Here is a 26,629-nt window from a genome sequence, read left to right as displayed (position 1 = left end):
TCGTGGTAGTGCATGCCTGTAATTCTGGCTACTCGGAAGGCTGAGGCGGAAGGATCGCCGGAGCCCAGCAGGCGAGGCTGCGGTGGCCAGGAGTGGCCACTGCACTCCAGTCTGGGCGACAGAGTGAGACTCCAACTCAAAAACAAACAAACAAACAAACAAAAAAACAAAGCGGGAGGTATGATGCTTCCAGACTTTAAGGTTTATTATAAAGTTATAATAATCAAAACAGCCTGCTATTGTTACAAGTAGGTATATAGACCAATGGAACAGGATAGAGATTCCAGAAATAAAACCTCAAATTCTCAACCAACTCATCTTCAACAAAGTCTCCACCATCAACCAATGGGGAGAGGAGAACCTATTCAGTAAATGATGCTGGGAAAACTGGCTGATCACATGCAGATTAAAACAAGATCCCTATCTATCAGCAAACACAAAAATTAGCTCAAAAAGAATCAAGGACCTAAACATAAAACCTCAAACTATAAGAACCTCAGAAAATGCAGAAGAGGTTGGGTGCTGTGGCTCAAGCATGTAATCTCAGCACTTTGGGAGGCCGAGGCAAGAGGATTACCTGAACTCAGGGGTTTGAGACCAGTCTGGGCAATTTGGTGAGACCTTGTCTCTATAATAATAAAAAAATAAGCCAGGCATGGTAGTGCACACCTGAAGTTCCAGCTACTTGGAAGGCTGAGGCAGAAGGATCCCCTAGCCCAACTGGTCAAGGTTGCGGTGGCTGTGAGGGAGCCACTGCACTCCAGCCTAGGTGACACAGTGAGACTCCAACTCAAAAAAAAGAAAATACAAGAGACAACCTTATGGAAATTGGAACTGGCAACCAATTCCTGATCAAAACTCCAAACCCCATGCCGTAAGAGATAAGACAGACAAGTGGAACCTCATCAAACCGAAAAGCTTCTGCAAAGTCAATGAAACCACTGAGAGAGTGGTGAAACAGCTCACAGACTAGGAAAAAATATTTGCCATCTGTATATTTGACAAAGGCCTAACATCCAGGATTTACAAGGAACTCAAATATGCTGAAAAGAAAAAATAGCCCTATTACAAAGTGGGCAAAAGATATGAATAGACGCTTCTCAAAAGAAGACATACGAGCAGCCAACCGATACATGAAAAAACTCCCAGCCTCACTAGTCATCAAAGAAATGCAAATTAAAACAACAGTGAGATACCACCTAACTCCAGTCAGGATGGCCATCAATAACTCAAAAAACAACAGATGCTGGAGAGGATGCGGCAAAAAGGGAACACTTCTACACCGTTGGTGGGAGTGTAAACTAGTACAGCCTCTTTTGAAAACTGTGGCGATTCCTAAAAGCTCTAAAAATCGACTTCCCATACGACCACACAATCCCCCTATTGGGAATATATCCGGAGGAACTCAAATCACTCTATGAAAAAGTTTCCTGCACACACATGTTTATTGCAGCATTATTTACAATAGCAAAAACATGGAACCAACCGTTCTGCCCATCGAAAAAGGACTGGATAAAAAAATGTGGTACATATACATGATGGAATATCACGCAGCCATAAAGAAGGAAAAAATTATGAACTTCACAGCAACTTGGATTGACTTAGAGTCTGTAATACTGAGTGATCTATCGCAGAAACAAAGAACCAAGTATCACATGTTCTCACTAATAAGCAGATCTTGACACCTATCATAATACTATAACAAAGAGATTGATTGGCATTAGTGGGTAACTGCCGGGGGTGGGGACACACCTCATTAACAAGGGTACTTGCATAATAAGTATTTGCATACCTAACCCTGAATTGCACCCCACATATTTAAAATAAAAATTAAAAACAATCTCTTAAAATGTGTACACATTTTTTGTTATCACCAGTGTGTGTGTGTGTGTGTGTGTGACTTTTTTTTTCTTTTGAGGCAGGGTCTTGCTCCATTATCCAGGTTGGAGTGCAATGGCACGTTCATATCTCAGTGCAGCATCAAACGTGAGCTCAAGCAGTCCTGCCTCATCCTCTCAAGTAGCTGGGTCCCCAGGGATGTGCCAATTCACTTGGCTAATTTTAAAATTTTTTTGTAGAGACCAGGTCTCAATATGTTGCCCAGGCTAGTCTTAAACTTCTGACCTCATGTGATCCTCTTAATATGGCCTTCCTAAATGCTGGGATTACAAGTGTGAGCCACTACATCCAGCCTGAACTTTAAAAACGAACAAAATGTATGTGCCTAAAAGAAACAAAACCACCAAGGAAAAAAACCACAACCACTCACTGAACACTACTGGAAAGAACTAGGGGATTGCCTTCTTTTTTTTTTAAAGGGACTCCTTAGAAGTCTACCAAGCTCATAATTCCTTCTTTCAAGAGGGGGAAGGTTATGCCTAAATTAACAGTCCTGAGCACAGTAATCCAGTCAGAAAACAAAGCTTAAATTAGAAGTCACCTATCTAACCACATTAGACTCCAAGATACAATTTTCTGGCATTTAGCTAGTATTTTGAAGACACTAGATGTTCTCTAGGCTCATCTGTATGTCTCCTTGAAAAAATCTGTGATAAATGATTTTGTATTACCTTGGAAACTATTTTAATCCTCCTTTAACACACCCAAACTCCTTGAAAACACTTAGATTCTCTCTGTGCTTTGAGATCTAAGTAGTTACCCTGTTTTCTCTAAAACTTGGTGAGGGCTTTGCCTTTTAACTTTGACATATAGTACTTAACAGTCAAAAATTAAGCATTTTAGGGTAGTCAAATACAAAGTTACCTACCTACATACAAGCCCTCACACTGCAAACTTTCAGAGATGCATTACATGTCCAATCACGTAAGACAGTTCATGTATCTGGCATACATTATCATATATATGCATCCTTTACAAGTGCTTTTGTATACTTTAAAGTATGTTTGTTTTTAAATGTATTACTTGTATAAAAAATATTAAAGATCTATGACAGTACAGTGTTATATAACCGACTGTGTTAGTTGGGAGCTAGGCTAACTTTGTTGGACTTACAAACAAATTGGACTTAAGAGTGCTCTCAGAATGAAACTCATATATAGGGGATATATAGGACAAGGAAAAATTATTTTTTATATAATTGCAGTTAATAACTGTAGAACAAGCCGGGCTTGGTGGCTCAGCCTGTAATCCCACGCTTTGGGAGGCTGAGGTGAGTAGACTGCCTGAGTCCCTGGGGTTTGAGACCCGCCTGGGTAACTTGGCGAGACCTCATCTCCACAACAAATCAAAAAATTGCCGGGCGTGGTAGCACCCGCCTGTAGTTCCAGCTACTTGGAAGGCTGAGGCGGAAGGGTCACCAGAGCCCAGCAGGTGGAGGCTGCGGTGGCTGGGAGCAGCCACTGTACTCCAGTCTGGGCGACAGAGTGAGACTCCAACTAAAAAAAAAAATTACTGTAGAAAAAATTACCATTTTTTAATCCTAAATGAAACAATCAATTCCAGCAATGATTATTCATGGATGATAGGAGTCATATGGAGAATTTTACAATGGCAGAATTGTACTTATCCTTTGAATCTAGGAATCACTATCAATATCACTAAAAATTAGAGCAACCATATTTTTTGTCTTATAATAGTCTGATGAACAAATCACTGCCTACGAAGTATTCTATTCTTCCTCAAATACATGAACATAAATCTAATAAAGTCTATATAGACTTGACTACTATTTTGTAGAAAATGCAGGGGAAGGCCAGGTGTGGTGGCTCACGTCTATAATCCCAGCAATTGGGAGGCCAAGGTGAGAGGACTGCCTGAGCCCAAGGGTTCGAGACCAGCCTGAGCAACACGGTGAGACCTCATCTCTACAACAAATTAAAAAATTAGCCAGGCATGGTGACTCTAAATAATACATACATACATACATACATACATAAATATATAAAAACTAAAAAGGCGGGGAGAGGGTCTCGGTGTCCCGGGTCAGGGACCAGGCAGCTCCGCGATGCATGGCTCGGGTCCTGGGCATGAAGGACCCTCCCCAGGCCCCCTGCCCGCTCCAGCCCCTGGGGCCAGACCCCGTCCCTCTGCCCTGCAGCTGGAAGTCCGGTCCGACCTGGCCTGGTCCAGAAGCGCCCTTGCCGGCCCCTCCCCAGCCGCCCGAAGGCCCACCCGCGGCCGCCATCATGCAGCCCCTGCAGCTCCTGCCGCCCCTGCGCCTCTGCCGTCGGTGGCCCCGCTGCGCTCCTGCCCGGCTCCCGGAGCGGCTGCCGGGCAGCGCTCGGGGGTGATCGAGCATCACCGTGCATAACCCACCGTGGGGGGTGGGCTGGGTGCAAGAAAGCAGATTTCTGGGCTCAGAGCTGGGGCCAGTGAACGGGAAGAATAAGACACAGTAATTATTACGAACTGCTGGGGGTGCACCCTGTCCAAAGAGCTCTTGGGCACCCCCAAGCTCAAAACGCTCTTGGGCACCCCCCAACGAAGAATACTGGGCCCAGTTTCAAGGCGCGAGGCCGCGGGGGCCCGAGTCGAGGCAGCAGCAACACAGACCCAACCACCGTGTTCTGGGATACTGTCTCCTGCTCATGCAGGCGGGCAGGGGCCTGAATTATGTTGCCTTCAAAAAGCTGGAACAGATGCACCGCAGGTTCATGGACGAAAAGGAACGGATCATCACCGCCATTTACAACGACTCGCAGGCGCGGGCCAGGGCCAACAGAGCCAGGATCCAGCAGGAGTGACCGCAGCCGCACTCCCCCCCCCCCCCCGGGCCCCAGGATCACGCCCCTGGGCCCCCGCCCCTGAGGGGCCCCACGGCTTCCTCTCGGGATGCCCACACCCCCGGCATGCGCAATAAAGCGATTCTCCACGCTCCCCCCAAAAAACTAAAAAAATAAGCAAATAAAAGAAAATTTAAAAATTCCGTTGGGAGGCAGAGGTGAGAGGATTGCTTAAGCCCAGGGGTTCAAGACCAGTCTGGGAAACTTGGTGAGACCTTGTCTCAACAAGCCAAAAATTAGCCAGGTGTGGTAGCACACACCTGTTGCTACAGTTACTTGGAAGGCTGAGGCAGAAGGATCGCCTGAGCCCAGCAGGTCGAGGCTGCAGTGGTCGGAAGCTTGCCACTGCACTCCAGCCTAGGCGATAAAGTGAGACTCTGGCTCAAAAAAAATTTTTTTTTAATTTAATGCATGAACCTACTGTTTAGATCCTGATTTGATGAACCAATAAGTTAAAAGACATTTTTAAGACAAAGAAGCTTTATGATTTTAAATAAATAATGCTTCCAAAGCATTACTGTTAATATTGGTATAATAGCATTGTTCTTAGTCAAGGAAATGTCCATTATTTTTTAAAGAAAGAAATCGTATTTCTAAATACAAAGTATAAAGTATGTAGGAGAAAAATGGCATGATGTCTAGGATCTACTTTTAAATAATTCAGTAAATAAAAATAGAATAGAGGATAGATTTAGCCAAGTCAGTAAAACATCCTGATAATGCTGTATATAAGCTAAATATATGTGGGAGTTAACTGAAGTTTTTGCTCTACTTTTGTATGTGTTGAAAAATATTCACAACTAAATAAAAGATAGGAATACATTCCCTACAAATGTTCTAACATTTCGATAAATGTCAATTACCCTTACCCTTAAAAATGATTTAAATGAGAACAGCAAAACAAATATGATTCATTCATTTCTTATAATAATAAGCATTTTCATTAAAGTTTAAAGGCGTGTTTAACTTAGGTTGTTGGATCCCTTGAAATTATGGACAAAAATCTGTGTGTATGTCTGTATGTGTCTACATGTGTTTCTTTGAGGGTGGTGATAGATAGATTTCAACAGGTTTGCAGAGGGATCTATAGGTCAGATAAAGATTACAATCCACTGTTTAAAACAACATATATTTTTGGTAAACTATGGTTTCATTCAGATATCACTAAGAAGTTTTTATATACTTTAAAACTCGTGGCTTTGACAAAATGGTTTCCTCAAGTTACTATGCTTTTGTGCAATCTTCCTGTAACGTACTAACTTTAACATAACCTAAATCCTTCCCCAAATAATTCTCTCCTAAACCAAGTGTAAGGTTAAAATTCATGCAAAAGTAAATTTAGTATTGAGAGTAAAATCTTTAAAAAAAACAAAACTTACCTTCTGAAGCTCTCCTACAATGACAGTGAACTGATGTTCACAAAGAAGTTTCCATAAAGCCAGAGCCTGGTAAGATTTTCGAACCAACTGCTGGATTGCCTGAAGTGAAACCTTTTCACTCAATTGAGCCTCTAATGACAAAACAAAATCAATGAAGTTTTATAAAATGTCACAGGTTGTTTTACTTCAAATAAAAGCTACATTTAAGGTTGAAATCCCCACTGTTCTCTTTGCCCTTGTCATAGGCAACCTGATCATCAGCTGTATGTTTATATTCTCTTGTTCTATATGTGTGCTTCTGTGTGTTTGTACACAATAAAGATACTGCCTTTTCCACTCAGTTATATCTTCACAGGCTATCCACACTGATAAATGTAACTATAGCACAATTTGGCGCATTTTCCACCTAAGGACATTTAGATTGTTTCCAGTGTTTTGAAACTAATACAATAATGCTATAAATATTCTTTTTTTTTTTTTTTGAGTTGGCATCTCACTCTGTCGCCCAGACTGGAGTGCACTGGCCACTCCCGGACACCGCAGTCTCGACCTGCTGGGCTCTGGGGATCCTTCCACCTCAGCCTTCCGAGTAGCTGGAATTACAGGCGTGAGCTACCACGCCCGGCTAATTTTTTGATTTATTGTAGAGATGAGGTCTCGCCTGCCCAGGCGGGTCTTGAACCCGCGGGATCAGGCAATCCACTCACCTCAGCCTCCCAAAGGCGCGGGATTACAGGCTGAGCCACAGAGCCCGGCTATAAATATTCTTTAAAAAGGTCTCCTGGATAGCTGGGAGTGGTGGCTCATGCCTTAATGCCAGCACTTTGAGAGGCAGAGGCGAGAAGACTGCCTGAGCCCACCGGTTTGAGACCAGCCTGGGCAACATGGCGAGACATCATCTCCACAATGAATCGAAAAAAAATTGCTGGGAGTGGTGATGCATGCCTATGGTTCCAGCTACTTGAAAGGTTGAGGCAAAAGGATTGCCTGAGCCCAGCAGGTTGAGGCTGCGGTGGCTGTGAGCGTGCCACTGCACTCCAGTCTGGGTAATAGAATGAGACTCCAACTCAAAAAACAAAAAATAAGAAAATAAAAAATAAAAAGGTCTCCTGGAAAGCACAGTCAAGTTTCCTTGGGACTGAGCTTCTCAAATCCTAGATTAACACAAACAGGTGGGTCATGAAATCAGTTTAGGCAGTCATGATAGCTTTTCCCCCATTTCTTAAATATAGGAAGCAGAACTGAATAAAAAGTGAAAAAAAATAGGTAAAGTTGGCCAGGCATGGTAGCTCATGCCTGTAATCCCAGCACTTTTGGAGGCTGACAGGAGGACTGCTTGAACCAAGAGAAGAGCTTGAGCCCAGGAGTTCAAGACCAACCTGGGAAACATAGTGAGACATCATCACTATTAAAACAAAAACCAAAAACAGGTAAAAGTTACTTCAGGAAATTTTGTTTCAGTTATGTGTATCTGTATGCTTTTAGATATTTGAGTCATAATGTATTTCCTATTATAAGAAAAAACTTTAATAAAGATTACTCTAAGATATGTACTTAGAAGTAAAACTACTGGCTTTAGGAGGACATGTGCTGGGCAACCCTCTAGGTCCCCTCTCACCGTGAAATTTGCTTTCCTGAATAAACCTTGACTTGCTCAAAAAAAAAGTATATGTGCCTTTTCAGTTTTTATTGGGTTAATCAAACTGCTCTCCAAGGTGGTTGCTTCAGTATAAACTGCCAGCAATTCAAATGCTCCCATTTGAATAAATCCTCAAAGATGCTTGGTAATGTCAAGTTTACTGAAGTAAAGGCCTCAAGGGCTCACTGAAGTACCATTAGCAGTTCTGAAAAAAGAATTTACAAAATGGTGAATAGAAAACTAGGGTCAGGCTAGGTGTGGTGCCTCATGCCTCTAATCCCAGAACTTTGAGAGGCTAAGGTGAGAATACTGCTTGAGTGCAGGAGTTCAAGACCAGCCTGGACAACATAGTGAGATCTCATCTCTACATACACACACACACAAAAAATTAGCTGGGCTTGCGGTGTGCACCTTGTAGTCCCAGCTTCTCAGGAGGCTGAGGCAGGAGGATCACTTGAGTCCAGGAGGCTGAAACTGTGGTGAGCTATGACTGTGCCACTTCACTCTAGTCTGGGCAAGAGTGAGATGACTGGAAAAAAAAAAAGAAAAAAGAAAAAGAAAACCAGGGCCAGCAGGAAGGGAAGAAAGTATCTTGGGACAAAAGTAAATGATAGGTCTTAATTAAGGAAGTTATACTAGCCAAAATAATTGGCTCTAACTAGAGAAGAAAAACTTAGAAAAAAGTAAATGGCAGGGGAAATTCATGAAAGAAATTATTACTCCAATTCATATCTGGGATAATTGACAACTATGAGAACTTTTCAGTTCCCTTCCTCTTTCCTTTTTACTATTTATAATAGATAAAAAGTACAACCAAATGTTTGATTCATATTTTTCTCTCTATAAAAAGGCTTGTCATTAATCATTAGGGAAATGCAAATCAAAATCACAAGAAAATGCCGCTTCACATGAATTAGAATGGCTAATTATAAAAAAAGAAAATAAATGTTGGCAGAGATGTGAATAAACTGGAACCTTTGTATACTGCTAGCAGCAATGTAATACGGTGCAGCTGCTATGAAAACAGTAAGGCAGTTCCTCAAAAAACTAATAAAAGACTTACTGTATGATCCAATAATTCCACTTCCGAATTTTTTTTTTTTTTTTGAGTTGGAATCTCACAGTCACCCAAGCTGGAGTGCAGTGGCACACTCATGGCCACTGCAGCCTTGACCTGTTGGGCTCAGGCAATCCCTCCACTTCAGCCTTCCAAGTAGCCAGGACTACAGGTGTGCACCACCACGACCAGCTAATTTTTTAATTTATTGTAGAGATAAGGTCTTGCCAAGTTGCCAAGGCTGCTCTCGAAACCATGGGCTCAGGCAATTCTCTCACCTCAGCCTTCCAAAGTGTTAGGATTATAGGCAATAGCCACCGCACCCGGCCTCACTCCTGAGTTTATAGCCAAAATAACTAAAAGCAGAAACTCATATTAGTATTTGTACACTCATGTTCATGGCAGTATTCACAACAGCCAAAAGGTAGAAGCAACTCGGTGTCCAATGGTAGATGAGCAGATAAAGTGTGGTGTATATACACATATATATACCACTCAGTCTTGAAAAGGAAGGGAATTCTGACACATTACACCATGACTGAACCATGAAGACAGTAAGCTAAATGAAATAAGCCAGTCAGCCAGGCTCGGTGGCTCAGCCCAGAATCCCGCGCTTTGGGAGGCTGAGGTGAGTGGATTGCCTGAGCCCGTGGGTTCGAGACCCGTCTGGGCAACTTGGCGAGACCTCATCTCTACAATAAATCAAAAAATTAGCCGGGCGTGGTAGTGCATGCCTGTAGTTCCAGCTACTTGGAAGGCTGAGGCAGAAGGATTGCCAGAGCCCAGCGGGTCGAGGCTGCGGTGGCCAGGAGCGGCCACTGCACTCCAGTCTGGGCGACAGAGTGAGACTCCAACTCAAAAAAAAAAAAAGAAAGAAGCCAGTCACAAAATGAAAAATACTATCTGAGTAGTTAAATTCACAGAAACAGAAAGCAGAATGGCAGCTGCCAGGGACTTGGGATAGGAGAAAAATGGTAGTTACTGTTTCACAGGTACAGAATTTCACTTTGGGAGAATGAGACGACTTCTGGAGATGAATGTTGGTGATAGTTGCATAAAAATGTAAACATACTGAATGCCAGGGAACTCTACACTTAAAAATACTTAAAACGGTAAATTTTGTGTTACGTGTATTTCACTACCATTAAAAAAAAAACAATCATTAAGAAAAAGGTGTGTATTATGTTTTCTGGTGGAAAAAGAAGTGAAAATGTATAGACTAAAAAAGTTATGCAAATACACAATATCCATACTGTCCCACTTCTCAATTAAACTGATATTTTAATTTAAAAACATTTTTTCTTACATCAAACTAGATCTTACTAAGAAAGTTCATTGTTTTCTACGGAAGTAATAAAATTTTACCAGGGTCATGTACATTTAGCTGATGAGAAGCAATAATTTACCATGAAACTTTCTCTGCAGCTCCTGTTGCATTTGTTGGGTATTTCCATTTTCAGGACGCATGAATCCTATCAACCTTTGCTGTACTTTGGCAGTAGTACTAAAACAGAAATTTCAGAATGTGTTTTTAACAGCTTTATTGAGACACAGCACATATGCCATACAATTCAACCATTTAAAGTGTACAATTCAATTAAAAAAAAAAAACTCACAGGCAACCTCTTCAGGTCCCTTCCCACTGTCCTTTCAATAAAAATCCTGCTTTAAAAAAAATAAATATAAAAAAAAAATTAATGTGCCAGGCTCGGTGGCTCAGTTTGTAATCCCGCGCCTTTGGGAGGCTGAGGTGAGTGGAATGCCTGAGCCCGCGGGTTCGAGACCCGCCTGGGCAACTTAGCGAGACCTCATCTCTACAATAAATCAAAATGAGCCGGGTGTGGTAGCACGCACCTGTAGTTCCAGCTACTTGGAAGGCTGAGGCGGAAGGATTGCCAGAGCCCAGCAGGTCAAGGCTGCGGTGGCCGGGAGTGGCCACTGCACTCCAGTCTGGGTGGCAGAGTGAGACTCCAACTCAAAAAAACAAAACAAAACAAAGAAAACCCAAAAAATTCACACGATTGAGCAACCATCACAAGTGCTGGCTGCTTGGCACGGAAAAGGAAATACTGGCAAATAACAAAGAGGTCTTGGAATTAAAAATATGACAACAAGAAAAAATTTATCAGAGATGAATAGATGCTAATTAAAATGATTAACATTAAATCAATTAAATTATTGAAACCATCAATTAGAAATTTTCCTAATCAGTAGAACAAAAACACCAAAGAAAGGTAGAGACAGAAAGGAGAGAAAGGATGGAAGGAAATCATGGAAGATAAGATCCTGGACAATTAATGATTCTCCAAAGAGAACAGGAGAAGGAATACAAGTTGACAGCATCCCTAATCTGAAAATCTGAAATCTAAAATGTTCTAAATTCTGAAACTTTTTGAGAATCAGCATGATGCTGAAATAAAATGTTTCATTAGAGTATTTTGAACTTCAGATTTTCAGATTAGGGATGCATCTTTTAAGTATAACGCATGTATATATTCCAAAATCCAAAAAAATAAAAAATCCAGAAACATTTCTGGTTCCCAGCAGTTAAGGATGCTCACTCTATACTACAATACATAAGAAACAGAAGAAAAATAACAATTCAAAAAAAGAATCACAAAGGATTTTAAAGTAAACGTAAGTTATTTACAGAGAAAAGATAATCAGGCAGGTAATACAACATTAAAGTTTGGGGAAAAAATATAGAAAACATGTGTATGAAGAGCTGAGAGAAATGATCTATGATCTTAAAATTTCCATACTCAGAGAAACTAGTGCTGCAGGCATCTAAGGATGGCCAAAATTAGGACATATATCAATATAATTATATCAATAAAGGCAAGGGAAAAAAATTATGATCATCTCTGGAAAAAGCAGAAAAGACAAACACCAACACTCACTTAAGGTAAAAAGAAATATTCAATAAAATACAACTCGATACTTTCTTCACATGACAAACGATATCTATCTTGGCATCTTTTTGTTTTTATTATTTATTTACTTGAGTTGGAGTCTCACTCTGTCGCCCAGGCTGCAGTGCAGTAGCATGCTTATGGCCACCCCAGTCTCAACCTGCTGGGCTCAGGGGATCCTTCTGCGTCAGTCTTCTAAGTAGCTGGAACTATAGGCATGTACTACCATGACTGGTTAATTTTTTGATTTATTGTAGAGATGAGGTCTCACCAAGTAGCCCAGGCTGGTCTTGAATCCCTGGGCTCAGGTAATCCTCTCGCCTCCCAAGTGCTGGGATTACAGTCTTGAGTCACAATGCCTGGCAGCATCTTTTCAAATAGGAAAAAACACTATAAACTTTCTCACTAAAGTCAGGAATAAGACCAGGCTGCACAGGATATCTCCATTTCTATTTAACCCTATTATAGATATTCGTTTGTCCAGACTAGAGTTGGAAAGAAAAAGGCAAACTATCTTTATTTGCAGATGACAGGATGACACATTTGACAATTTTTAAAAAAATCAACAAAAATAAAAACTACTAGAAACAGCAAAGAAAAATTAATGAAGTAATAGGTTAAAAAAATTAATAATTGGAGATGTAATTATAAAATTCAGTGATATCCTTAGAAAGTATTAATAGAAGAGCATAACATTAGAAAGAGGTAAAAAAAAAAAAACAATAAAAAACCCAAAAACTAAACATCTCATAAGTAAATCTCCAGATAATTTTCAGAAAGAGAGACTGTGGTGAAGGACAGGGAAGGGAAATAAGATAACAGATTTTGTTCAATTATAAATGTTGACTGAGATGTGTATTAACTAGAATTTGAAACTAACTACTAGAGGAAAAATATTCCTATGTAGAACTTCCTAACTAGTAAGGTGAAGGTGGGGAGAGGCCTGATGAAGTCAATAAAATAAGGAAACTGGAAAAGGAAGAAAAACAAACAAAAACACAACAAAAAGCACAAATTCAGGATACTGAGAAAACATTCAAACATTTAACCAATCTCAATAAAATGAGGAATTAAAGTCACCTAATTAAAAGATAAATACGGGTCACCCCTTCAAGTCTCTTCTTGCTATGGGAGCTTTTCTGTTTTCTCAATAAATTCTACTTTCTCAAAAAAAAAAAAAAAAAAAAAAAAAAAAAAAGAAACAACCAAATACTACATATTAACATTTTAAAAAGGCTTAGGATCAATAATTCTCCTTTGGAAGAAATTCATGACGATTACTGAACAATTATATAAGCTTTATAAAGAAGACTAATCACTACATCTTGTTTATAACATCAAGAAACAGAGTCACATATAAATAATGGAATTATATGTAACCACTACAAAAACAATCTTTTCCCCTGAATTGAAATGCTCTGAAGAATATACTGAGTGTAAATAAGGTTATGTAAAAGTATACCTACTTAGATTCTATTTTTGCATTTCTATTTATTTATGTTTGTTTGTTTAATTATTACTTTTTGAGTTGGGGTCTACTCTGTTGCCCAGGCTGAAGTGTGGTGTGACCACAATGATCAAACCTTATAGCAGCCTTGACCTTCTGGGCTCAGGCAATTCTTCCACTTCAGCATCCCCAGTAGCTGAGACTATAGGTACTTGCCACCCCACCTGGCTAATTTTTAAAATCTTTTTGTAGAGACGAGGTTTCACTATGTGGCCCAGGCTTGTCTTAAAATTTTGGCCTCCCAAATGTTGGGATTACAGGTGTGAGCCACTGAGTTTGGCCTTATTTTTGCTTTGACAGAAATGTAAATATACTTTTAAAAACTTTTATTGTCTCAATTCTGAGTAATGTGACTCCCCAGATATAATGTCAATTTCTTTAAAAAACAAAAAGTATGCATTAGTTTGCAACTATAAAATGTCCACTTTATTTTATTTATTTATTTTGAGTTGGAGTTTCACTCCGTCGCCCAGACTGGAGTGCGGTGGCTGCTCCCAGCCACCACAGCCTCGATCCGCTGGGCTCCGGTGATCCTTCCGCCTCAGCCTTCCAGTAGCCGGAATTACAGGCGCGCGCTACCACGCCCAGCTAATTTTTTTGATTTATTGTAGAGATGAGGTCTCGCCAAGTTGCCCAGGCGAGTCTCGAACCCGCAGGCTCAGGCAGTCCGCTCACCTCAGCTTCCCAAAGGCGTGGGATTACAGGCTGAGCCACCGAACCCGGCTTAAAATGTCCACTTTAAACATACGTCCACAAAGAAATTTGTACAGGAGTGTTCATATACAGCATTATTCTGTTTTTTGGTTTTTTTTTGAGTTGGAGTCTCACTCTGTAGCCTAGGCTGGAGTGCAGTGGCATGCTTCCAGCCACCACAGCCTCAACCTGCTGGGCTCCAGCGATCCTTCTGCCTCAGTCTCCCAAGCAGCTGGAACTACAGGCGTGCGCTACCACGCCTGGCTGATTTTTGATTTACTAGTAGAGACGAGGTCTCGCCAAGTTGTCTGGGCTGGTCTCAAAACCACAGGCTCAGGCATTCCACTCGTCTCAGCCTCCCAAAGTGTTGGGATTACAGGCTGGGACACCAGCATTATTCTTAATAACCAAAAAACTGGAACAACCTAAACATCTATCAACTGATGAACTGAGAAACAAAATACTGATACACAATACAACATTTGAACCTTGAAAACATAATGCTTAGGGAAGAAAGCAGACACAAAAGATCATCTATTGTATATTTTCCATTTATATAAATACCCAGAATGAGCAGATCCACAGGGATAGAAAGTAGATTAGTGGTTGTCAGGGACTGAAGAAGGCTGATAATGGCACAGGGTTTCTTCTTTGTGAGATGAAAATGTTGTACTATGAGATAGTGGTGATGGCTGCATAACTTTGTGAATAAATTCAAAACCACTGAACTGTACACTTTAAAATGATGAATTTTATGATATGCAAACTACCTCTACAAAAAATAATGAAAATATAAAATTAAATAAATAAATGTATTTATTCTTACTTTGGATTTCCTAATGGTCCTCCTGCAAATTGTGAGTTTCTGTCTAGAAATTCCTGCAAACCTTTTAGTTCTTGTAGCACTGACTCTAGCAGTTGGCAAGGAACACTACTTTCAACCTGTAAAAATAAAAAAATTTCAAAATTTTAAACACATATTCTGTATAGCTATAATTGAATACAAACAATTTTAATCCTTTGCACTCAAATGACATCGTAAATCTAGCAAACTAACTGTTATGTCCCCTCTCAGGAGACATAAAGAGATTGCTGGTGAATACACAGGGCAAACTTAGGCAAGTACAAACTTCAAAAATGTATGTTTCCTTGAAGTTTTCCATTCAAATACCTTGAAAAAGCAAATAAAGAGATGGAATATATACTGAGATATGACTGATGAGTTGAGAAGTAGTTTTCAGGAATCATGAGTATGTCCTTCCATATCTTTGAACAACAGACTGGACAATAAATTATATAATTCTTCTTTTTTTTTTTTTTAAGCTGGAGTCTCACTCTGTTTCCCAGGCTGGAGTACAGAGGCACACTCATGGCCACCCCAGTGTAGACCTGCTGGGCTCCGGTGATCCTCCCACCTCAGCCTTCCAAGTAGCTGGAACTATAGGCGTACGCTACCATGCCTGGCTAATTTTTTATTTATTGTAGAGATGAGGTCTTGCCAAGTACCCTATGCTGGTCTCGAATCCATGGGCACAGACAATCCACTCGCCTTGGGCTCCCAACGTGCTGGGATTACAGGCTGAGCCACCAAGCCCGGTCAAATGACATATTATTAATGTGGGAGGAAGAAAATGAGACTGTATGGTCTGCTCAAATAGAAAACTACCAGGCAGCTGGGCATGGTGGCTCACGGCTGTAATCCCAGCACTCTGGGAGGCTGAGGTGAGAAGATTGCCTGAACCCAGGGGTTTGAGACCTGGCCAACTTGGCGAGACCTCGTCTCTACAATAAAGAAAAAAATTAGTTAGCCGTGGTGGTACGCGCCTGTAGTTCCAGCTACTCGGAAGGCTGAGGTGGAAGAATCGCCTGATCCCAGCGGGTTGAGGCTGTGGTGGCTATGAGCATGCCACTGTACTCCAGCCTGGGTGACAGAGTGAGACCAACTCAAAAAAAAAAAAAGAAAAAGAAAAAAGAAAAGAAAAAGAAAAGAAAACCACCAGGTAGAAGACAAAGACATTACTATTGCACAACATGTATCAATGCCTGCAATGCTTGTCGGTGACTGTTTCACATATTACCACATGCTAGAAAAATATAAGATATAAAATTTTGATTTTTTTGGTCATAAATAAGTTCCTCAATGTCCAAAATTATGAGCTAAATATCATTACAATAAAATAATTGGTTCCAACGCTGTACTGTTTAATAAGAAATGATTTCTTTTTTACTATCTCATAAAAAAGTACAGTCAAGTTGCCGGTAGGTAATCCACACTATGTCTCTGAGTGCAAAGAATTAATTTTGAAGTGCCTTATGTCTATAAAGTTATTCTTCATCAACTTACACTTGTGGAACAATATAATTATAACTGTATCCTTTCCCTCCTTCTCCAGTAAGATTGATATAATTTATATACAGTAAAATACCAATATTAAGTGAATGCTTTATTTGTTACATTTTTGTACAATCATCACTCACACCACAATATAGAATATTTCTAATACACAAGAAAGTTTCCTAATGTTCCCTTCTAGTCATTATTCACACCACCTCTGAGATAACCACTTTTCTTACTTTTATCACTACAGATTAGTTTTTCATGTTCTTACACTTGAAATATACATATAAGTGACTATGTTAGGTAAATACATTCCTATGAGAAATGTGAACTTTAAAAGATATTTGGTATTTTTTTCATTAAAAAATGCTTAAAATGGGCTGGGCATGATGGTTCAAGTCTTTAATCTCAGAACTTTGGGAGGTCAAGGTGAGAGGACTGCCTGAGCCCATGGGTTCAAGACTAGCCTGGGCAACGTGGTGAGACCTCATCTCTACAAAAAATTAGGTGGGTGTGGTAATGCATGTCTGTAGTTCCGACTACTTGGAAGGCTGAGGTGGAAGGATCACCTGAGCCCAGCAGGTAGAGGCTGCAGTGGCCGGGAGCATGCCACTGAACTGCAGTCTGGGTGACAGAATGAGACTCAAACTCAAACTCAAAAAAAAAAAAAAAGCTTAAAATGAATTGTATTGATACTCCAGGTTATTTTTTAAAATCTTATTATCTGAATTTGTGACAATACACAATTCTATAAGACTTTTCTTTTTTTTTTTTCTGAGTTTAAGTCTCACTCTGTCACCCAGGATGGAGTGCAGTGGCATGCTCACAGCCACCACTGCGTTGACCTGCTGGGCTCAGATGATCCTTCCACCTCAGTCTTCCAAGTGGCTGGAACTACAGGCACATACTACCATGCCTGGCAATTTTTTGATTTATTGTAGAGATGAGGTCTTGCCAAGTTGCCCAGGCTGGTATTGAATCCGTGGGCTCAGGCAATCATCTCACCTTGGCCTCCTAAAGTGCTAGGATTATAGGCTTGAGTCACTGTGCCCAGCCCAAGACATTTTTTTTTTTTTCAAGTTGGAGTCTCACTCTTGTCACCCAGACTGGAGTGCAGCGGCCGCTCCTGGCCACTACAGCCTTGACCTGCTGGGCTCCAGTGATCCTTCCGCCTCAGCTTTCCAAGTAGCTGGAACTACAGGTGCGTGCTACCACGCCCGGCTAATTTTTGATTTATTATAGAGCTGTGGTCTCACCAAGTTGCCCCGGCGGGGTCTCGAACCCGCAGGCTCAGGCAATTCACTCACCTCAGCCTCCCAAGGCGCAGGATTACAGGCTGAGCCACCGAGCCTGGCTCCAAGATATTTTCTTAAAGCAGCCTGGAAAGTATTCTAATTCATGGAAATAGTGCAGGGTTCCTGGAGTTGTTGCGCAAGTAAGTCAAAGTATTCAATAGCAAATTTTGAACAATATTAAGTATTACCACTGACTTTATTTATCCCTCACAACAACTTTGAGGTTTATTATTCTCATTTTACAGTGAGGAATCAGGCTGTGAAATGTTAAGAAATTTACTGATGTTGAGATAGTTCATAAGTGACAGAGTTGAGATTTAATCCAGAAGAGAGCTTATGTACAAAAAAAAGAGTAAGTAAAAGAATAATAAGTGCCATCTTGTTTATGTAACATCCAGAAATGTGAAATAATCTATTAATACCATCAGTTGGTTACGTACAAGTAACAGAATGATATTATTCACACTTACTGCAGTAATCTCTCTATTGCCACTCTTGAATACTTTCTCCACAACTAAGCTTGCATCCCAAATGTTCCTGGAACAAAAAATATTTTAATGATTGTGTTGTAAACAAATAAAAACAATTATAATATGTAGTAAATTCCTTTCTGTAGGAACTTAATGGCTTTATTGTTTTTAACTTCAGCAATGGTTGCATTTAACAATTAACATTTTAATAAGTTATCTGCAAGAATGGAAAACGGAAAATTTTCATATTTGACACACCTATGTCATTTCAGAAAATGAAATAGTGCTAAAAATAACTCAAAAGTCTCTGGGTAATAAATTCTAAACAGTGAGCTTAAAGTGAAAATAACCTATATTTATCAAGGGGTTCTGCCTTATTTCCTCATTTTCAAGCAAATGATATGAATGAAAGGCTACATCTCAAATCATAAAAAAATATAAACTAGGCATGATAGCTAATTAAATGATATGGTAGACTGATGGCAAAAATAACTGCAAATCTTTCTCTCTCCTTATACTTATCCCTTTTGAAATATGACTTTGATGACTCAGCCCTTAAAAGGTCGAGTTTATTTCAAACTGGGTTGGCACTGAGACTTCCCTCTGGCCAAATGAATGAGGCAGAAAAGTAAATGGGTAGACCAATATTGAGCCTAGGCATAAAAAAGTTTTGTGAGTTTCTACTCTTTCTCAAGGAGCTCTGCCACCACCAAGTGAGTAATCCTTGGCTAGCTTGCTGGAGGATGAGAGATCATGTGGCAAACAACCAAGCTATTTCACCTGAGTTCATTCTACCCCAGCTGACAACATAACCCTAAACAAAACATGCAAAATATGTGTTGATTGACTGTTTATGTTATTGGCAAGGCCTCCAGATAGTAAGACATTAAGTTTTGGGGGAAGTCAAAAGTGATACGTGGATTTATAACGGCGCACGAGATCAGCACCTCTTAACCTCTGTATTGTTCAAGGGCCAAATATATTTGAATGCTAAAAACACACAGACATGGAGAATGAGACAGCGAGAGAGACCTATGGAGCTCAGGTGATCCTTCTGCCTCAGCCTTCCCAGTAACTGGAACTACAAGTATGTGCCACCATGCCCGGCTAATTTTTTGATTTACTGTCGAGATGAGGTCTGGCCAAGTTGCCCAGGTTAGGCTTGAACCTGTGAGCTCAGGCAATCCTCTCTCCTCTCACCTCAAAGTGCTAGGATTATAGGCATGCACCACCATGCCCAGCCAAAAGTAAACTTTAATAGAAATAAATGATGTCCCAAATTTAGAGTTAAAAAGATTTAACTACTCAAAATAAGACAAGGTGATTATTAATAATTATGAATTGCTCCACAGAAAACTTACCCCAGGATTCGAGAAAAGTAAATGCAAATACCATTGTGTTTTCCAGAGTACACAATCTCTGGTCCAGTCATGCAACTCATGCTTGTGGCCTGAGTTGCTGGGTTTCCCAAAGCACACACTGGAGTTGACATGGCAGGAGGCTGTATACCTTGTACAGACATAAGAAAATCAAATTTCTCAAACCTCAGAATTCTCAATAACCCAAGTTTATTGCATCTGGACACAAGGTAGAAATATTTATAACAATAATGTAATTGATGTTTAATTTGATTTTCTTTAATAAGAGTGATTTAGACTTGGATGGGTACTCCCAGGTAGACTTCCTTTTTTTTTTTGAATTAGAGATAGGGTCTTGCTATGTTGCTCAGGCTGGTCTCCAATTCCTGGCTTTACACAATCCAACCACCCTGACTTCCCAAGTGCTCAGATTACAGGCGTGAACCACCATACCGCACCCCAGGTAGACTTGCAAATGTTGACAATGCAGAATGAAATGAAAGGAAAACTTGTAATCTCTGCTTCTAATTCTGAGAGTGAAATAAAACGAATTATTCAGATTTCAGGGCCCAATTAAATCCTGGGACCTAGATAAGGGGCTTTCTAGGCACACAATTAGAGAAGTTCCTAAAAAGGCATTCATGGCCAAATGCCAATACTTGCTTAAACAACACTTTTATTAAATAACATTTATTTTTATTTAATAAAAATAGGGAATAGGGCAAGTTTTTTTTCACATTAAGCACTAAAGGTAATGCTAGCACTTAGAAAAAAAAAGCAACAAACATTAGCAGTAATTCAGAACAAAGAAAAGAGGTACCTAGAGACGGTGTTCCCAAAAAGGATGGATTTGGATAGGAACCACTACTAGGAATAGGAGAACCTAAAGGTAAAGTAGAACGTAAAGATTTATAAAATAACCTCCCAATCGTTTGAATCTGATCAAAATTAGGCACAAAAGCTTTCCTTTCCTTCCCCTTCCTCCCTTCCTCCTTTCCTTCCTTCCTCTTTTGAGTTGAAGTCTCACTCTGTCACCCAGGCTAGAGTGCTGTGGCATCCTCATGTTCACTGCAGCCTCAACCTGCTGGGATCAGGCAATCCTTCTGGCTCAGCCTTCCAAGTAGCAGGAACTATGGGTGTGCACCACCATGCCCGGACAATTTTTTAATTATTGTAGAGATGAGGTCTTGCCAAGTTGCCCAGGTTGGTCTCAAACACCTGGATTCAGGCAATCCTCTTGTCTCTGCCTCCCAAAGTGCTGGGATTACAGGTTTGAGCCACTGTGCCCAGTTATTTATTTCTTTCCTTCCTTCCTTTTTTCTTTTTTTTTTTTGAGTTGCAGGTTTACACTGTCGCCCAGACTGGAGTGTGGTGGCATACTCACAGCTACCACAGACTCGACCTGCTGGGCTCAGGTGATCCTTCCACCTTGGCCTTCCTAGCATGAACTATAAAGATGTACCACCAAGCTCAACTAATTTTTTGATTTGTTGTAGAGATTGAGGTCTTGCCAAGTTGCCCAGGCTGGTCTTGAATCCCTGGGCTCAGGCGACTTAATCCTCCCAAATTGCTGGGATGATAGGCATTAACCACCATGCCTAGCATATAAGCTATTTCTAAGCATAAAAAGGAGCAGCAACAAACATGATATATTTAAGAACTAGGGTCTCATCTCATTTCTAATAATCCCCACATAGAAAACACTGATATGGGAGTTTCTCATTATTAAATCATTCACCTCTTTTCCTCTGAGTACATTACAAATGAGTCCTGTAAATACTATTGGTTACATCTTATTTTGCTTCATAGTATGTATTAAGAAATATTAATACCTCATCAGTTTTAAGTGTCAGAATTGAGATTTATTCATTAATAAACATAATGAAAAAGTTTATTGAGAAAAATATGCTTTAAAGTTTCTAAAACTCAAACGATTAAAAACAATTTCATTTCAACCCTTCATACTTACTAGAATAGACTGGAGACCCCAACATGGGACCAACATTACTTGGAGGAGGAAGAGTGGTTGGAAATCTCATCTGTGCTTCACCACCATACCTATTTTTATGACAATATAAGCATAATTTGAGTAAAATTATCCATCTTAAAGGCTGGAATTGCTCCTAGTCTTAATTGTGAGCTTCCAAATAAATACCTTAAACATTAGAGACTTTGTGTATTAGCTGACAGTAAAATATACGCATAAGATGCATAATAAATATTTCAATAAATGATGAAACTGCTATTGGAAAGGATTCTAAGAGACTATGGCACCTTCTCAAAAAAAAGATATGCAAATGCATCGAACTTACTTGATGAGTAAATGGCAGTGTAGTGTTTGGGAAAGTAAAAATGATAGATGAGATAGTAAATGAGGTACGAAACAATAGAAGGCACACAAAAGATTAGAGAATAGAATCCAGAGGAAGAGTAACAATATACAAATAATGATAGTCTAGCTGCTTCCATTAGCATTATCATCTTTCTAGATTTCACCTTTTGTACAATAATATGTCTACATAGTCACTCAATTGTTTGGCAATCCTTCATCTATCAAAACAGCAAGCAATAAAACCATTTTTAAAGGTGGCCCAGTACTAAAAAACCTGACGTACCTGAAGAAAGCCCGAGTTGCCCAAGCAGATACTTCTCTATCACAGGCAGCAGTGGAGCAAGCAAGAATAAGGCAAGTTGCACAAGCCTGGTCTTCCTGTTAAAAGAAGAATATCTTCCCATTAAACATAAATCTTTTTTTTTTTTAATTGGAGTCTCACTCTGTCGCCCAGGCTGGAGTGCAGTGGCATGCACACAGCCACCACAGCTTCAACCTGCTGGGCTCAGGTGATCCTTTCCCCTCAGTCTTCCAAGTAGCTAGAACTACAGGCACACGCCACCACACCCAGCTAATTTTTGATTTATTGAAGAGATGAGGTCTTGTCAAGTTGCCCAGGCTGATCTCGAACCTGTGGGCTCAGGCAATCCTCACACCTCAGCCTCTCAAAGTGCTGGGTAAACATAAATGTTTTAAAATAATTTTGCTGACTGCTGTATTCAGTGTTTAAATCCATAACTAGCACACAACAGGTGATCTATAAATATCTGCAAACTGAATGAAATCAGTTGGTTTAAAAAAACACTAGTATGGATTGCCTGAGCCCACGGGTTCGAGACCTGCCTGGGCAACTTGGCGAGACCTCATCTCTACAATACATAACAAAACTAGCCGGGCGTGGTAGCACGTGCCTGTAGTTCCGGCTCCTTGGAAGGTTGAGGCGGAAGGATTGCCAGAGCCCAGCAGGTCGAGGCTGCGGTGGCCAGGAGTGGCCACTGCACTCCAGTCTGGGCGACAGAGTGAGACTCCAACTCAAAAAAACAAAACAAAACAAAAAAAAACACTAGTAGTGTTAAGTTTTAAATTTTATCATACTACTACTAGTTTTAAATTTTATCATAAGCGGTAGTATTAAAAGGATATTCTTCTCCTTTTTATCTAGATTCTGATTTAATTTCTAGTTTATTTCTCCAATTTTCTTCTTGTGGTCTTTCTTTTTTAGAAAATAACAGTAAGCACCAACATTGAGTTTCTATCATGTACCAAGCATTACTTTCAGAGTTAGTATTTATTAATCCTCGCATTACATAACTATTGTAATGCAATACATATTTTATATAGAAGGAAACTGAAGCCCAAAGAATTAAAGTAATTTATCCCAGTGGTGGAACTGGGATTTTTAACATATATGGTTTGAAGCCAGAGTCTGCATACTTAACTTAGATGGGATATTCTTGTTTTTAAACCGACCACTCCCAATTTTACTTCCGCTATTCATACAGTTTTAGCTTTGAAATACTAAGGTGTCCACACTATTGTTACAAGTTTCCTCCTCGGTCATTAAGTCATATCAAAAAAAATAAAAAGACTTGTCCAAACGTGTCTTGTGCTTTTAATAAAAATGCACTTATCACATAACTTAAACATCATACTAGCATACATCATACTAGCATACATCAATGCTAAGAATTTATCAACAGAGAATAAAATGCTGAGAGTTTACTATAAGGTTTATATTAATCCTGCTTTGAAATATCAGTATACCTATAGTGACTTAGGTAAGGAAAGAAATATTGCTAAGATTATCTGTTTATTAAAGCATTTCAGCCAGGCATGGTGGCTCAAGCCTATAATCCCAGCACTTTGAGAAGCCAAGGCTAGAGGATTGCCTGAGTCCAGGGGATCAAGATCAGTCTGGTCAACTTGGTGAGACCTCATCTCTACAATAAATCAAAAAATTAGCTGGGTGTGGTGGTGCGTGCCTCTATTTCCAGTTACTTGGAAGGCTAAGGTGGAAGGATCACCTGAGCCCAGCACGTCAAGGCTGCAGTGGCCATGAGCATGCCACTGCACTCCAGCCTGGGAAACAGAGTGATACTCCAACTCAAAAAATAAAAAGGATTTCAGTACCAATTTATGTAACTATAACTGACATTCCCACTATCCTGTTTAAAATACCATCGCATTTTTTAAAAAGTATATGCAATTACCTGATGTAATTTAAAGAATCGTTCAATCTCTTCTCCATCTCCACCCACATTACTCACAAGTAGATGCCTCAGTTGATCAACAGGTCTAAGTTTATGAAACATAAGACTCCCCTAAAAAAAAAAAAAAGAACAATAGATTTACCAAGCTTGGCTGGTAGCAATTGACCCTACTACTACTTTATTTAATAAAATAAATGAAACAAACAAAAAAAACTTTAAAAATACAAAGTAAACTGGTTAAAAAGATCACATGCATTTCAATTCCCAACCTACATTACATCTCTATATCCACAGAGAATTTAATAAGAAAACACTGTCCCCTGCTATCTGCTTCTCAAACCAGAGAACTGAAGTTAGGTTACTAATAAGTTATGTTGCCACTATGAAATGTAGCCATATTCACACCTTATACCAGGAAAAATTACAAATGCATCAAAAGATTTACAGAATAAAATAAAACTATAATAGTAATAAAAGAAAACCAAAAAAGTATGGGTTACTTATTTTAGAAAACTTAAAGAAGCTTTTTAAAATTATAACACAAATCTCAAACAATAACTGATAATTTTGAGTACTTATTAACTTGTCTGCATGGGAAAAATCTCAATAAGCAAAGTCAAGTGACAAACCAGGAAAAATATTTGAGGTGGAAAAAAAAAAGTCACAAAAAGTTTCTCTAGGTCAGGCTCAGTGGCTCAGCCTGTAATCCCAGCACTTTGGGAGGCCAAGGAGAGTGGATTGACAGAGCCTGCGGATTCAAGACCAGCCCGGGCAACTTGGCGAGAAAAAAATAGCTTGGTAGGCGCATCTGTAGTTCCGGCTACTCGGAAGGCTGAGGTGGAAGGATCGCTGGAGCCCAGAAGGTTGACGCTGGAGTGGCCATGAGCATGCATGTCACTGTACTCCAGCCTGGGCGAAGAAGTGAGACTCCAACTCAAAAAAAAAAAAAAATTTTTGGCAATACATAAATTTTAATAAGTTTTGATTCTATACATCAAAATGACAATTCAATAGAAAAGTAAGTACAAAATAGAACCATAAAGTTCACAGAAATATAAACATTTGAAAAGATAGTCAATATTTAAAAAGATAACATGTTATACTGAGAGAGACTTTGAGGAAACAAGCATTCACAAACATCACTAATCAAAGTATACAAGGAAATCTGGAAATATCTATAAAAATTATAAATGCACATCCTCTTTGACTCAGCAGATACAATTCTACACTTTACTCACACAAGCCAAATGATACATGATATGCAAAAGATAATCCATTAATAGGAACTTATTTAAATATGGTACATCTACACAAAGGAATATATTTTAAATATAAAATACATGGCCAGGTTCAGTGCTCAGCCTGCAATCCCAGCACTTTGGGAGGCCGAGGTGAGTGGAATGCCTGAGCCCGTGGGTTCAAGACCAGCCCAGGTAACTTGGTGAGACCTCGTCTTTACAATAAATAAAAAATTAGCCAGGAATGGTAGTGCATGCCTGTGTTTCAGCTACTTAGCAGGCTGAGGCAGAAGGATTGCCAGAGTCCAGCAGGTCAATGCTGGGGTGGCCATGAGTGTGCTACTGGACTCCAGCCTGGGCAATGGAGTGAGACTCCAACTCAAAAAATATACATATACTTCCTCTGTTAAATCATTTGAATTTTGTCAATGCATTTCTACAAAAAAATATTAACAATTTTTTTTTTTTTGAGTTGGAGTCTCACTCTGTCACCCAGACTGGAGTACAGTGGCACACTCCTGGCTACCACAGCCTCAACCGGATGGGCTCTGGTGATCCTTCCACCTCAGCCTTCAAAGTAGCCGGAACTACAGGCGCTCATTACCACATCTGGCTAATTTTTTTGATTTATTGTAGAGACATGGTCTCACCAAGTGCCTGGTTCGGTCTCGAACCTGCCAGCTCAGGCAACCCACTTACCTCAGCCTCCCAAAGTGCTGGGATTACAGATTGAGCCACTGAGGCTGGCCAACAAAATTTTTTTAATAAGGTGAGAACCGTAAGAAATATTTGTTCTCAGAAATAAACTCTAGCTTACAGTATATTTTATACTGCTAAACACGAGTGACAGAAATGCTACTTTAGAAAGTATAACACTTATACAGAGCTGGTTCTTTTTGTAGCATTTTTGGTATTTATAAAGTATTCCTTAAAAACACAGTAACCTGCCTGGGCAACTTGGCGAGACAACATCTCTACAATAAATCAAAAAATCAGCCGGGCGTGGTAGCGCTCGCCTGTAGTTCCAGCTACTTGGAAGGCTGAGGCGGAGGGATCGCTGGAGCCCAGGAGGTCAAGGCTGTGGAGGCCGGGAGCAGTTACTGCACTCCAGCCTGGGCGAAAGAGTGAGACTCCAACTCAAAAAAACAAACAAAAAAAAACACAGTAAGAGGGGCCAGGCTCGGTGGCTCAGCCTGTAATCCTAGCACTTTGGGAGGCCGAGGGGAGTGGATTGGCTGAGTCCACAGGTTTGAGACCGCCTGGGCAACTTGACGAGACCTCATCTCTACAGTAAATCAAAAATTAGCCAGGCGTGGTAGTGCGTGCCTGTAGTTCCAGCTACTTGGAAGGCTGAGGTGGAAGGATCGCCGGAGCCCAGCAGGTCGAGGCTTCGGTGGCCAGGAGCAGCCATTGCACTCCAGTCTGGGCGACAGAGTGAGACTCCAACTCAAAAAAACAA

The 26,629-nt window shown here is 40.1% G+C and overlaps 1 protein-coding gene across 2 annotated transcripts in view; it reads right to left on the bottom strand.

The window, feature by feature from the left end:
• The window catches only part of NUP155 (nucleoporin 155), an 82,669-nt gene that overhangs the window by 28,954 nt on the left and 27,086 nt on the right, over positions 1-26,629 (bottom strand). For both annotated transcript variants that reach the window (XM_008062365.2, XM_021714642.1), the window contains exons 14-22: positions 23,933-24,043; positions 22,006-22,100; positions 21,360-21,448; positions 20,211-20,273; positions 19,394-19,541; positions 18,033-18,099; positions 14,756-14,871; positions 10,224-10,321; positions 6,122-6,252 (exon numbers count right to left, since the gene is read on the bottom strand). In XM_008062365.2, coding sequence (XP_008060556.1) covers positions 6,122-6,252; positions 10,224-10,321; positions 14,756-14,871; positions 18,033-18,099; positions 19,394-19,541; positions 20,211-20,273; positions 21,360-21,448; positions 22,006-22,100; positions 23,933-24,043 — 918 coding nt within the window. The remainder of the gene's footprint in view (positions 1-6,121; positions 6,253-10,223; positions 10,322-14,755; positions 14,872-18,032; positions 18,100-19,393; positions 19,542-20,210; positions 20,274-21,359; positions 21,449-22,005; positions 22,101-23,932; positions 24,044-26,629) is intronic.

Source organism: Carlito syrichta, unplaced genomic scaffold, assembly GCF_000164805.1.
Source record: "Carlito syrichta isolate Samal-C Ts95f unplaced genomic scaffold, Tarsius_syrichta-2.0.1 Scaffold305689, whole genome shotgun sequence".
In the NCBI taxonomy this organism is placed as follows: domain Eukaryota; kingdom Metazoa; phylum Chordata; class Mammalia; order Primates; family Tarsiidae; genus Carlito; species Carlito syrichta.
Note: the sequence above shows the minus strand (reverse complement) of the source record. Positions and strands in the feature narration are given on the sequence as shown.